Source organism: Rousettus aegyptiacus, unplaced genomic scaffold (assembly GCF_014176215.1).
Source record: "Rousettus aegyptiacus isolate mRouAeg1 unplaced genomic scaffold, mRouAeg1.p scaffold_m13_p_4, whole genome shotgun sequence".
In the NCBI taxonomy this organism is placed as follows: domain Eukaryota; kingdom Metazoa; phylum Chordata; class Mammalia; order Chiroptera; family Pteropodidae; genus Rousettus; species Rousettus aegyptiacus.
The window spans coordinates 2617512-2631354 of NW_023416307.1; the positions used below are offsets into that span (position 1 = coordinate 2617512).

At 56.5% G+C, this 13843-nt stretch overlaps 1 protein-coding gene across 3 annotated transcripts in view; it reads left to right on the plus strand.

Annotated features, from left to right (window-relative positions):
• ERG (ETS transcription factor ERG) overlaps positions 1-13843 on the plus strand; it is a 214914-nt gene that overhangs the window by 159992 nt on the left and 41079 nt on the right. For all 3 annotated transcript variants that reach the window (XM_036218930.1, XM_036218931.1, XM_016127471.2), the window contains one exon: positions 5955-6172. In XM_036218930.1, the coding sequence (XP_036074823.1) occupies positions 5955-6172 (218 nt within the window). The remainder of the gene's footprint in view (positions 1-5954; positions 6173-13843) is intronic.

Sequence of the window (13843 nt, forward strand, 5' to 3'; positions counted from 1 at the left end):
TCTGAAGGACTAAAATAGCAACGTGTTAAATGAGAAAAACATGAGCACAAAGCTAGACGCCGCATTTATCGTATCATTTTCATGTCTCCTCCGCTGGAGAATTAAGAGGAAAAGAGAACGATGCCGAGAAGGGGCGAAAGCGAGTCACATCCAGCCCGACGCGGCACCTGGGCCGCGCGGGGGCTAGCGGTTGTGGTGTTCTAGCGAAATGGCACACTGGTCACATGCGACGCGGCCGTGTCTGCAGATTCGGCGTGAAAACCCCCGAGGGACCGGCACGTCGCTGGCCGCATGGTGGCGGGTGGGGGGGGGCGTCTTCTCTAGGTGTGTTGTCAGGTTCGTGCGTTTTTCTCTTCTTCAGCCGTAGACTTTCCAGAAGCCTCTCCTGTACGCACGCCACCTTGAAGAGAAGCTATAAGCAATTGGGCTTGAGACAACCTAATCAATAGTTTTCCAATATCGTGAGAGCTGCAGACATCCATTAAAGGCCACCAAGTGGCACTGGCGTTTGCACGTTTATAAATAGTGTTCCTACCTGCCCTAGTTTTCCTGTGTATTATTATTTGCTAAGAGAAGTCAGGTGTTCACCCACAATGAATGCACCCCAGTACATGGCCATAAGTTTGGGTCTGAATAATCTGATTAACCAAAGAAAAAAAATAGCTTTGTTCATTTAGATTGTTATGTGAGAAATAATGAGATGTATCTGGGACCTATCGCTGCACGCTTTTAGGCTCCTAGGAGAGCCCGTGGTGCTCAGGAAGTCCCTAACTGCTTTCCAAAGGACTTTCCGCTTCCTCTCCTGGTTCTGTGCATCCATCCTAAGTCCCGTGACCTTGGGTACTTACTCCCTCACCTTCCCCCGGCCCGTCCCTCCACCAGCCTCTTTTTCTAGGTGACTCCACCTCTTATCCGTGATAACGGGTCTGCTCTCTCCAGAGCAAAGAAGCCCAGGCAGAGACACTCTCCGACTGGGACCTCCACTAGCCCAGCCTCCTCCTCCTCCCCGCCTCACGACACACCGATGCCGTGCGTGAGCAGGCTCCGGGCGCCACGCCACTCGGGAACACCGACCCCGCGTCCGTCATGTCCTCGCTGTTCCTTTCCTTTCTCTGTCCCGTGGGCAGGGACGACGACCGGCCTTACGGGCTGTTGTCAGGACGGCATGACCGTCGTTCACAGAGTATCAGATGCCGTCGTTTATAAAACGCAAAATGACCTGTCCTCAAGGCAGATGAAAAGCCGCCAATAAATGTGACACGCCACTGACTGTAGGTTCCAGAGGTGGTAAAATGTGGGAAATGGGGGCGTCTTAAAGTCAGTGAAATAGGCTTTGAAAAGATACTGCATGCAAAGCCCTTACCAAGGTAATCGGGAGCATTACATGATGGATCATCCGTTTGAGTGGAGGGAAAAGTGTCTGAAGGATGGCTTAGTCATCGCAGTGGAAGGAGCTACGAGGTAGCAAATTCTGCTTGCTCAGGCATAAGAGAAGTTTAAGGAAGAGTTTTGCATCGGGTTGGAGCGGGCGAGAACCCCGACGAGAGCGGGCGGGCTCTGGGTTCAAGACAACATTGGCTTTCTGAAGCGGACACCGTATTGCCACAGCAAAGGCTGCTGCTAGAGTCTGTCTCCGAAGCGTGCCCATCATCCCAGCAAGCTTGTTCCGTTTTGTTCTCCCATGCGCTTTCCGTAACCGTGCGAGACGCGTGGGCTTGAGGAAGCGGAAGACCACTCTGGGAATCCAGGGCTCCGGACGTCGAGCCCTGGCCGTCGGCTGAAATTGTGAAACCCGCGTAAGGAACACGTCCCCCTGAGTGCGCCCCCTTGCTCCCGCCGCAAAGGCGAGCTCATCATTCTGTAAGATGTTCCCCGTTTCCACTCTTCTACCACACCCGGATTTTCATGAAAATTTAAGTACGTTGGATTCTCTGTGTCAGCATGACAGGCTTTTTATGAATCATCGGGCCCACGTCAGAAGCAACGCTGAGCCCGGACACTTATTTTCTGATTCTTTCACTTGAAATAAAGGAGCCTCTCAAAATATCCGTCTGGGTCTTTGCTGAAAATGGCAGTTTGCAGGTGACTTTTTTTATTTTTCATTTTTTGGTTTTTAATCTAAGCCCTTTGGACCCTTTGTTGTACCCAAATCTAGTTACTTAAAAATAGAAGCATATTTTAGTCTTATCGTTTGGGACATAATGTAGTTGAGTCCGCTCCACTTTCTGGAACTATCTATTGGTCAACGGTTCTCCCATGATCGACATGCGAAGGAATGGTCCTCATACGTTCCTGGTACGTTCAGTATTCACACGAAACAGTGCACACTGCACACGAGCACAGTGGGCCCTTTCGTTTTGGAGCAATTTGCTGAGGATTTATGTGTTTCTCCTAAGTTCATAAAAAATGGCATTGGGAGCATGCCACCTGCCACATCAGAATCTCCCAGCTCTCCTGAGGCCCTGCGCACGGGCACACACCAATCTAAAGTTCAGTTCTTTTTATAGTAACACAGAGGCGGGCATATTAAATTATTATGCCCCGTTTCTGCCAGGTTTTGACTCTTTCAGTTACAAAGCAACCAGAGCCGTCCCCAAGTTCTGCAGCTGGGTGAAGCTTCTGGGAGATGGTCCCGTACATGCTAACTAAGGCTCCTGCAGACACCTTGGCGGGCAGGCAGGCAGGTAGGTGGGACGGCCTCGGCCGCGGAGGGGGCCACGTGGCAGGCAGGGAGGCAGGGTCAGCGTCAGCCGAGGCCAGGGGGTCTCCCCGCTTTGAAGTCCCAGGGCTCAGGCAGGAGGAGCCTCTGCATCAGCCTTTGTCGTCCACGCGGAACCGAAGAGGCGATGAGACCTGCGTATCGCGTAGCGAGGTCAGGCGGGCGCGCGGAGGGGGGCCGTGGGCCAGAGTGTGCTTTCTGTGTTCCCGTGAAGAACAGCACTTTGTGCGAGCGATCGGCCCGCTGCACAGGCCTCCAGAAACCACCCGCCCGTCATCAGAACGTGCGAGCCATGGCAGCCACGTGTGTGCGAAGGAGTGCCTGTCTGCGTGTCCCTTGCCCTGACGAGGCCTTCATTCCCGGCGTTGGGCAGGCCCGGTTTAGTTAGAACCATTTTGGGGCCAGCTTCTCACTCGCTCTGCGTGTCCAGGATGTGGACTGTGTTTCACTCCTTCTGAAATGTTTATCCTGAAGCTTCCTCCTCTTCGGACTATTTCTCCTCTGGTGAACAAAAGCAACTGTTGCTATTCTGAATCGTAGCACCTTTCTCATCTTTTATGGAATATTAACTTTGAGGAGAATTTTTAAGATGTGAGGAAAAGATGTGTGTCTCTCTTCTCTCCAGCGTTTGTAATTTTTTCCCCCCCTAAATCGATCTCAATTAACTTTGATTCCTTTCTTTAGAAAACCATGTGCTGAAATAATGCTTTGCCAGATGTGAGGACGGGTCCCCCCCCCGCCCAACTCCAAACACACACTGCCGCCTTGTCTTGGTTCTGTTTCAGTCCTCTTAAAAAATCTCGCGCGGCCTTTATAATAAGGTCACTGGATATGTTTGCAGGAATATCCTACTTTATCTTGGAGATGTGTGACTATTGTAACGTTGTTACTCTGTGTTGGAAAAGCCATTTTTTGTTTTTTGATGGTAATTTAAACAGCCTTTGCCTTACGTCTGACCCGCGTGTGCCAATCCCTGACACAAAGTGCGCACTTGGTCCGGCTTCTCTGCTCGGTGAGCGCTGAGCCAACGCTAACATGACGTAGGAAGTTATTCCCCCCGGAGCCTGGCGAGTCTGCAGAGCCGGGCGGGGGCGGGCGGCAGCCATGGCATGTTTCCCGCTCTGAGCGAGTACGACCATCCTCTCCGGCATGGCAGCTCCCGGGAAGGGGTCCTCCGCGCCGCGGCGTTCGTTAAGAAGCTACCGTGTCGGTCTTCGTTGGCGCAACGATGCCGAGTCCGTGGTGCCAGTGTAAACCCACCTCGGCGAGTTTCGAGGCCTTCGCGTGCCTCCTGCCATCCGTGACGGGAAGAGAGCGCCACGTCGCCCGGGCGCCCCGACACCGACCACGCCCGTTTCCGCACCCCGCACGCCCGGGCACTGCCCCGTGCCGCCGCCGCCGCTCGGGGACATGTCGGCCGTTGCCGAGTGTTCGGGAGGCCTTCCTCTCCCCTTTCCTCCTTTCTCGTGCCTCATTCAGGCTCTCCGGTGGGCACGATGCATTCTTTTACACATTTCGCGTTGCTGTTTAACCTCCCCACATGCAATTACTCTTTCTTAAAGCATCGCAGGCCTGTGATTCTGGGGATTTTAAAGCAGTCAGAGGTGGTGGTGGGGTGTTCCATCTGCACAGACACCCGGCCACCACTCTGAGAGCTGAGGCATCGAGTTTGTCCTTTGTCACGCTCCCTACTCACTGGTTCACCGCACGGTGCATCTGGCAATGAAGTTCAAGTGCTTGGGAAACTATGAAAGAAGCTGGTCCTTGGGTAGGCGGGGGGTAGAGTGGCCAAGCACACCGAGGGTTGGGCTCGTAAAATTGCATGGGTTCCCTAACAATTTGCTACTTTCTGGGTAGGGAAAGAGACCTCTCTACCTTAGAAAGGCTGCTCGTCAGTCTCTGTAACTAGTGGGAAGCATCCTTATTTATTTAAATATCAACTCAGAGAATAAGAAGGGAATGTGAACGTAAACTTATATATCCCAAACCAGGGACTGTGAGCGGGGCGTTGCAGGCCGTGGGGGAAGGGGGAGCAGGTGACCAAACCAAAGCACTTCTGATTCGCTGTTGACCTTGGGCAGCTCATGTCAGGTCTGGACCTTTCTGGGTCTCAGATTTTCTTACTTGGGGATGAGAAGTTTGGATTAGACAGTCTCCGCAGTGGCCCCAGCTCCAAAATTCCCATTTTTTTTTTTTTAAAAAAAAGTGTGACCAAATCAGCATTAGCATCTTCGTCGATAGCGATACTGCGGGCGCCCAAGGGCCACCATGAAAAAGAGCTTCGCGTGGATTTCTTTCTGGTACAGGAACCACAGTTGGGTTGTCTTGTAGTTATTCTGTATAATCACTGCATGGCATATCATTCACGTAGTCGAAATTTTCAGATCAAATCTGCCTTCGCTGAATTGAAGGGAGGGCGTAGCCCTAGGCTAGCCGTTTGTTCGGCTTCAACGCGGAGAAGAGCGCCCTGCCGGTGGCAAACTTGCGTTTCTTCTCACCAAATCGTGCGAAAGAGCAAAGATGTCCGCAGACAGTCAGGGGGAGGAAGAAAGCGCTAGTAAGCGGTCCAGGCACTTTAAACATCCTGGCATTTGGAGACATCTGGATAACTCGCAGCCCTTTGTGAGTGTGCGTTCCATTTATCATCCAGATGTTCACCATCACGGAAACGCCACGCGGAACTCTATTTGGGCTAATCACGTGGAGGTGGGGAGGCGCGCATCTTCGTGTGCTCGTCCCCCGGGGCCCCGTTCTGCCCTCGCTCCTCTGAGCGCCTCTCCCCCAAACTCCTCTGGGAACGTGGCCGTCTCGCCAGACGCTTAGGTGCGAGCCGTCGCCTGTCTTTTTTTAATCTTCGTGGCCATTCTGTACCCTGTCTGCTTGGATTATAGATTGCATTTGTCAAGTAGTGACACATGCAATTGGATGTCTCCAAAAGACCTTTGAAATCCCGCTTCCTCGCGTTGAGATTAAAGTGGGCGTTATCCGCACCACTGCAGTCCAGCCTGGGGTGTTTGGTGACCGGCGTAAAAGTTTCCCTAGGCCGGCCGGTTCCGACATTTGTGGTCTAGAGGGAAGAAAAAACAGCTACTTTTTTTCCTTTTGCAAGGTAGAAATGGAGGCCATAAAACTACCTAAAATGTGGTCCCAGTTAGAAATGACTCAGAAGTCAGCAACGTTTTGAGGCATGCCTGTCCTTCGGAGTGTCCTGAATTGTGTTTCTTTGGGCGTCCAGGAAGCCTTATCAGTTGTGAGCGAGGACCAGTCGTTGTTTGAGTGTGCCTACGGAACGCCACACCTCGCCAAGACGGACATGACCGCGTCCTCCTCCGGCGACTATGGACAGACATCCAAGATGAGCCCACGCGTCCCTCAGCAGGACTGGCTGTCGCAACCCCCGGCCAGGGTCACCATCAAGATGGAATGTAACCCGAACCAGGTGAACGGCTCAAGGTAAGGAGACCGCCGGCTCTCACCCTTCTGCTTTTCCTGTCCCTTGCAGAGGGCCTGTGGAATTCTCCACGCTTCTCCGAAGACCCTTTCGTAAAGCACGAGTAACGCGGGCCAGTCGGAGAAAATGTGCTCTCCGACGGCCCGCGCCGGGGGTAGGGGTTGTAAAGCCGGCAGTATATTTAGCGAGGCCCTTTGAAGATGCGGTATTCAATTCAATTTTCCAGGCGTGAGGGTGCTGCGGGAGGGGGGGGGTGCCGTGCACACATGTGGCAGGATTCATCGTGGAGGTTTTTATTGTCTGGAAAATAGTGGCGTCTTCCGTTTTGATGGAGGGAGAGTGTCGGCTAGTGGCCAGGCGGCGTAGCAGACGTCCCGGCCTCGGGCCTCAGCCGCCGGGCCCACTTAGTCTCCTGTCTCCCACCCCTCTTCCCTCCTCCGTCCGCTCGTCTTCGCGCACGGTGCCTTTCACCTGGAACCAGGCTCCGATGTCCCCCACAGTCGTTAACGTGTCCGGGTCCGTCGCGATGCTGCTGCCGCCGCGTAGAATGCATTCGCGAAGGGGGAAGGAGCCCTGGCCCTCAAAGGCGTGTCCTTGGACGTAGGTTTGAAAAGTAAAGTTGGTTCCCATTACGAGATATTACCCCGTATGGATCCAGGGAGAGGAATAGAAGATCTCGGGGCGGAGAAAGGGTCGCCTCTCCTCAGCGCTGGGTGAGCCGGCACCACGGGGTGGGAGCCGCTCACGCTTCCCGGCGCACGGCACATCTCTCCTGGGAAGCGAAATCATTTCTGGAGCAACCGCGCAGTGTCCTTGCGAGCAAACAGTGCGGCTTCACTGTCTTCCTCTCGCAGGCCCTCCCAGAATGCTAAGAGGGCCCAGGAAGCTCCCCCACCCCCGTAGGATGTTTACGGGCAATCCCAGCTTTTGAAGCAAACTGGTGTGTTTTGGTGGTGGATGCTGAGGGGGCTCAGTCACCCATGCTTGTTTCCATGTCGGTCTGGGGACCTGGGGGACCCGCCGGTGAAGAGAGCTCAGCTGACTCCACCTGCCTCTGACCAAGGTCCGACCCTCTGCCTCTGTGATGGAGGACGGTGGGCGTGGCAGGAGACAGGGACCGAGGGGGGCGGGGACAAAGGGGGACAGGGACCGAGGGGGGCGGGGACAAAGGGGTACAGGGACCGAGGGGGACAGGGACCGAGGGGTGCGGGGACCGAGGAGGCCCCGTCGCTCGAGGCGGCCCCCAGGCGTCTGTGGAGCTGAGCTGTGACACAGATGTCAACAGGTCACCAAGTGTCATCATCCCTCCGCCGAAAACGCCGGGGAGGCGGGAGCCCGTGCGTCCCCGAGTCCCGCCCGCCTGCTGGAGCGGAGCGGGGGCCCGGCCCACGAGGTCCTGCAGAGACGCAGCCACGGGGCCGCGCGAGGTCCGCCTTAAGGACGTGGCTCCCACAGGCGTGAGGACGCGGTGTCTGGGCCGTGCCGGGCTCGGGCAGCAGGCCCCTCCGTGGGCTCAGCGCAGAGTCCCCTCTTCCTCAGTGCTGGTCTTGGGCCCTCCGCTGAGTGGGGGCGGCTCACGCACGTTGACGGGGCCGTCCCCCACATTGAGAGTCAGCGGCGCAGACCCCAGCCACGCCTGGGAAACGCCGTCACAGCGACAGCTCGAGGGTGGGTGGACGCGGGAGCCTGGCCCCACCTGCTCCGGCCCGTGTGGCGGGGCCGTTCCTTTCAGACCTCCCTCCAAACCAGCGCCTCTGGGCTGGTCAGTCCCAGGAACGGAAGGGGCTCAGCCTGCAGGGCTCACGCAGCAGGCCCCTGGGACTCCTTGGGCTGTGACCTTGAAGTGCCCTGAAAAGGGGGCGGCGAGGCGGAGCCTGCTCGTTGGAGCCCCCCGGGCTGCCGGAAGGCCGGAAGGGCGAGGATGAAGGGGACGCACAGAAGTCACCGGCGGGGCCAGGGCGTGGTCCCTGGAGGGCCGTCAGAGGCCCGGAGGCGGGCGGAGAGCCGCCGGGGATCGGACCCGCCTGTTTTGCCAACTCTGCATGCTCTCGCCCATGTCGGGAGCAGCTCCATAACGAGGGGCACGGACTTGCACCCACTCTTTCACCCTGGGGACCTTGACTGGGCACCTGGCTGTACTGACCCTGCCCGAGGTGCTGGGGACAGAAGCAGGGGTCGCGGACATGGGGATCCTGCCCTGGGGGGTTCAGAACAGACACCGCAGGGTTGGGGGTGCCTCACCCCCCATGAGGACGAGCACAGGGGTGTGGCTCCTGAGCGCCCCACCTCCCTGTGCCCTGCCGAGCCGGCAGTCACCTCGTCCTGCACCCAGAGGCCCCAGGCCAGGTGTGCCAGGGGGTTGGGGATGTCCAGCTCCTGGTCCCCAACCTGGCGGTCTCTGCTAATCGTCCTCGCTGAGCTTATGCATGGCGGGCTTTCATGCAGCGCACACGCCTCCTGCAGTCAAGTTCAAGGGGGCGTCACGTAAGTCAGAAAGTGGGCTGCGGCTGGAACCGTGGGCCCCCCTCATCGCTCCGTTGCAGACGCCCCGGGGGTGACGCAGGCCGGGCCGGAACACGGCCCCGCTCCTCCTGCACAGAACGTGGCCCGCGCGAACGGTCGTTTGTCTGCCCCTACCTGTCCACTCGCCTCGCAGGAAAAGGCCAGGTGCTATGGGAGGTGGGAAGAACGCAGTTCCCAGCCCGGCGGTGGAATTCTGCAAACCCTCGGCCCTGACGTGCCCGCAGGCTCCTGCGGTGACATGCCACAGGCCGTTGTCCCCACAACATCACTCTGTGCAAAACCAGTGGCGGGGACACCGGAGAGGAAGCGGCCAAAGCCTCGCGAGCCGCCGGCGGGGTCGCCCAGGGCTCGGCGCGGTTCTCGCCGCCGACGCTAACCTGACCGTGCGCGGTGTGGACAGGGGACGGCGGTTCTCGGCCTCGGCGGGCCACGGCCGCCCTGCCTTTTTCCTTTCTTCACTCCAGCCTCACGCACACGAAACCGCCAGTGTGCACACGGTGAGCGGCGTCGGCGTGCAGCCAAACGGGGCCCAGCTGCGCCCCGGGGCAGACACAGGACGGGCCGCGGGCCGCTCAGCGGCTGCCTGGCCTCTGGCGAGGCCCCTGCTGACGTCTGAACCCGATCTGGGGCTCCTAAGGCTCCAGCCGCTGTAGACTGGCAGCGTAGGCCAAGAAACGCACACACGCACGCACACGTACACGCTCACACGCGTGCACAGAACTGCCTCCCAGCAGCCGGTGGGCAGCACTGCGTGCAAAGCGGGGGGCTCCCCCCCCTGTTCTGCAGACTCAGCCTCAGTTTAGGCAGGTTGCACTGGGCCTCACCGTCACCCTTTTACAGGTGAGGCAGAGCCTCCTACAGAATGGAACGTTGGCCGAAGGTCTTTTGCCATCTGGGTCTCTAATTTTATGTACAATGCTCAGTATCTGCTGTTTGAAAGGGGCCCCCTGGCCCCGGTCTGTTCACTTCGACTCATTGAGGTTTGACTTCATGTGTGTCTTCCTTACGTTTCCTGTAAGACTTTATGTATCAGTTTGGGACAGGGAATTTTGTGCCTGTGACCGTATTTGCTCTTTTCGGCTCCCGGGGTTCTGACTCGGACCGGCATGAGTGCCGTCTCCTGGTTCATTTCGGCCACCTTCTAAGCCGAGGGTGGCGCAGTGCTGGAGGCTTGGAACCCGCGGTTTCTCTGGAGTGTGGCAGTGGGGCCAGCCAGAGCACGTCCTGCTTCTGAGGGGCCCGTGGCTTTGTGGACGTCGGTCCCTCGGGCCGCAGCTCTGAGACGTGGCTTGACAGGGCCTTGCTCGGGGAAGTTAGGACGGCGGGTGGACGCTCCGCGGCTGCCTCTCTGTCTGTCTGTCTGTCGGTCAGTCTTTGTCGTCTCTCGGAATGTTGAATGGCGGGCGCCATTTTGCGGCAAGAGAGACCCCAGGACCTGCGCAAGTGACCCCCATCGGGTCACTGTGGGCACTGACAGAGGCACAGGGGACGGCTTTGGCATTTTCTGTCTCGAAAGTGAGATTATTTTTGGTTAACCGGACTTTCCATAGCCTGTTAACGAAAATAAAAACCCAAAGCACTGTGGTGGCAGCTGGGCTTGAGTCTTTCCTCTCTGAGAAATGAAAGTGTTTCAAGCTAAAGAGAGAAATTTAAAAAATAATAATAATTCGACAGAAAAGACAGCACATCTCGTCTTCGTCATCTAACTACGTGTAGAAATCTTATTCCATAGACTATTTTATTTCCAAATGACGAACCCCAAAGGAATGCGTTTACCCCAAGTTTTTAAGATTAAAGGTGAGGCGGTCCCAAAGATAAAACCGCCGTCAGCTGTAAAGAGAAGTAAATACTTAAATATGAAACTTTCCTGGAGAATCTTCCCTGTCCCTTTCGGGGACAAAGAACTCCCTGTCGGTGAGTCGGTGGTGACTTTTTAATTAGCTTAGCCTTCAGCCCATCGGAGCAGGGGGAAGGGGACAGGGCTGGTGGGGAGAGGGAAGATTTTAGTGGCGGTGAGAGTCACACGCAGCTGTGCCCACGAACGTCTCCAGCTGCAGCGTGCGCCCGGCGAGCTCTGTGAATCACCGCCGAGCCCCGCCCGCGCTCTGCCCTGGGGCCTGAAGCCGCTTTCCACTGCCTCTGATTCAGAAGTAAAACAGACCCACGCATCCCCTCGGAGCCCTCTAGACAATCCCTTCCTTGTCTGGGGACCTGAAATTACCTTGCGCAGCGGCTCACCTCAGTACACGCTGTGAAACTCGATTAGGAGTTTATTCGCTCAATTAGAGCTAAGGATGTGTGTTTAGGATTCTTAGGAAGAAAACCGCATGAGACGTGATTGTGAGGGGCTGGAATGCCTGCCTGCCGGCCTCCCGGGGGGGCCCCCCTCCCAGACCTGGCCTCTCCGGGGGGTCTTCGGGTGGAGCTGCCGAACAAGCCCTTTGTACTTCTCCCCTGCAGCTTTGTCTCCCAAGCCCTCTTCACTGAAACTTCCCAGTGATCTAACGAATGTCTGGAAAGACAGTGACCTTCTCGTTAGCGATAACGAGCTAAGACTGCGTGGGCACCATCGTCAGCATGCTCACCCGGGGTGGTGCGGGTCGGGGTTTGGGGTAGGGCGTGTGGGGTCAGGGACAGAAGCTTTAGCCCCTCGGCTGCACGCACGAGGACGATAGGGACATCGATGTATGCCCGGCCCCGGGGACAGCGCCTGGCGTAGGGACTTGCCCCGTGCATGTTACCCGGATGCGTGAATTGAGGAGGTCCAGGGACGGATGGCCGAGGAGGGTCTAGAGAGTATGGAGTTAGCCGAAGACGCCCGGGCCCAGGGACGGCTTCGGCTGCACAAGGCCAGCGTGGTCTGAATTTGGGGGTGTTCACTCCGGTAGCAGGAGAAGCAAAGCTGGGGAACACTGGCCCCCACCCCGGCCTGTGATGGAGAGCGAGGCATGGGAGTCTCCCCCCGCCCCGCCCAGGGTACAGGCAGAACCCAGACAGGAGGGCGGGGGCGGGTAGGTTTGCCGGAGGGTGAGCAGCTTCGCCTCGACCCGCCGGAAGCACCCGGGTTTCCCAGATTGGGTTTCGCCCTGCCTTGGGCTTTCTCTAAGGCCCGGTGCCTGTGCTGACGGTTCTGAGCTGTGGGTGACCCACGGGTTTACTGTGGCTCACGCGCTCAGTGCTGTCGCTCGCGGCCGCCTTCGGCGACGTTCCGGGACGTTCCAGGATAAACGAGGTTCGTCCGCACCCAGCACAGACGGCAGCGCAGGGCCCGGCCTCTGTCCTGGTCGAGCTGATGGCCGCCTCTGTGCCTCTTCGCGGCCTGCTCTTTCCGTGATGTAATCCGCCCTGGTCTATACAGACTCTGATGTCAGAAAAACCAACGTCAGATGCCAAGTTTATTTTGCTTTTCGAAAACCGAAGACCTGATTTTAATTTCTCGGCACCTTTTTACAGGCCCATTACTCCTTTTCAAAAAAAAAAAAGAAAAGGTGTTATGTGCGGAAACAGCTAAAGGAAGCCTGTGTCATGGGCTGTGTCCGACGGAACCTTCCACACTCAGGTTGGCTCCTTTCCCAAGGGCCCGGCTTCCGTCCTGGGCCTCAGCCCTCTCCTCTCAGGCCCACGATCTGGCTCAGATTCATTCCCACGGGAACGTCCCCTCTGGGTCCTCCTCACGCGTGGACGGCGGCCCACGCGCCCTGCACGACGCGCACCACGGTGAACACCTCGAGGGCGTTTCGGGGAGAAGCACGTGCCATGCACCTGCAGATCAAGGCGACCGACTTTTATTTTTCAAACCAGACTTATCACAGTCCACACGTTCGTCCACAGGAGCATTGCCATCTTTGGTCCCCCCCCCCGCCCCCCGCCGACTCCGCCTTGGCCCGCGGCTGCCCCGTCCGCTCCCCCCTCCATCACTGTCCTCGGGTTATGCTTTCGCAAATTCCCCGCAGCAATGAACCTGAGTCTCCTGCGGGTCCAATCCATCACGGTTTTATGTCAGCGAAAGAGGCTGCTGCCGGGGAGTTAGTTATCAGGTGGGGTCTTGGGGTGCAGCGGTCAGGTCCTTGGAGCCAGGACCCCAGGGACGTAGGTTCAAATCCCAGCCCCTCCACTGCTGGTCGTGTGACCTTGGGCACGACCTGTATCCATCCTCTCTGCACTTCGCCTGTAACGTTGACCTTGGGGAGCTACATGGACGAGATGAATAATGACAGCTAATTCTCAGCATTTATCATATGCTGGCGGCATCTTAAAAGCTTTGCTCACGTATTTACTGTAATGTAAATACACAGAAAGAGTTTTGACTGTTTACTTCAGCGTGAACAAACAGTCGAATACTGGATAGAAAATGAACCCCGTAAGGTCTGCGAACGTGTGTTTGCCCACAATGCATTGGGTACCCTCTGAGGCGAAGTTGAATTTGAAACGGAGCAATTAGAAGGTCGTGGAAACCTGAGTATATAGCATGCCATCTCTTGAGGTCTTTTCATTTTATTAATTATTCATTCATTCATTTATTTATTTATTTTCACATGTCTTCACTGATTTCTCTGGCTGGCTAGTCCTTTCCAAAAGCAAGAAATGGCAAGGATGGAGGGCCGGCTGAGGACACACATCCCTGGCTTCCGCGGCTGAGGGCTGTGGGCCTGGAGCAGCTTCCTTTGTCGCCAGCCCCTCCTGGCACTGTGTGGGGTGGTCTTAGGTCCTGTACGGGGTGCTGGGCAGGATAGTGCTCCACGCATCAACAAGCTCTTTTTAGGAGAAGCCACGAGAGGATCTTCCGTCGAGTCTCAGCCCAGGAAAAGCTTCGCTTCTGCTGAATAATGGGTTTTTAATCTTTGTGGCCCCGTGCGTTGTAACAGGATGTTGTTCCCTCTTTGCTCTGGCTCTGAGGAAGCTCAGAGATAACATGATGTCCTACCTCCAGCAACTGTGAATAGTAAGCTTATTCGATGTGCTGAGTTTTACCTCTCGACTAATTGCTTTTCTGCCCTTATGTTCCATTCACGTCTATTCCTTTGATTACTTAAGTTATCGTCAGGGCTTGTGTGCATTTTTATAATTCATCTCAAATGTTACATAGTTCGAGGAAGGGTAAGGGAGTAAGATATATTGAAAACGACCACACATGCACATAAATATAACCC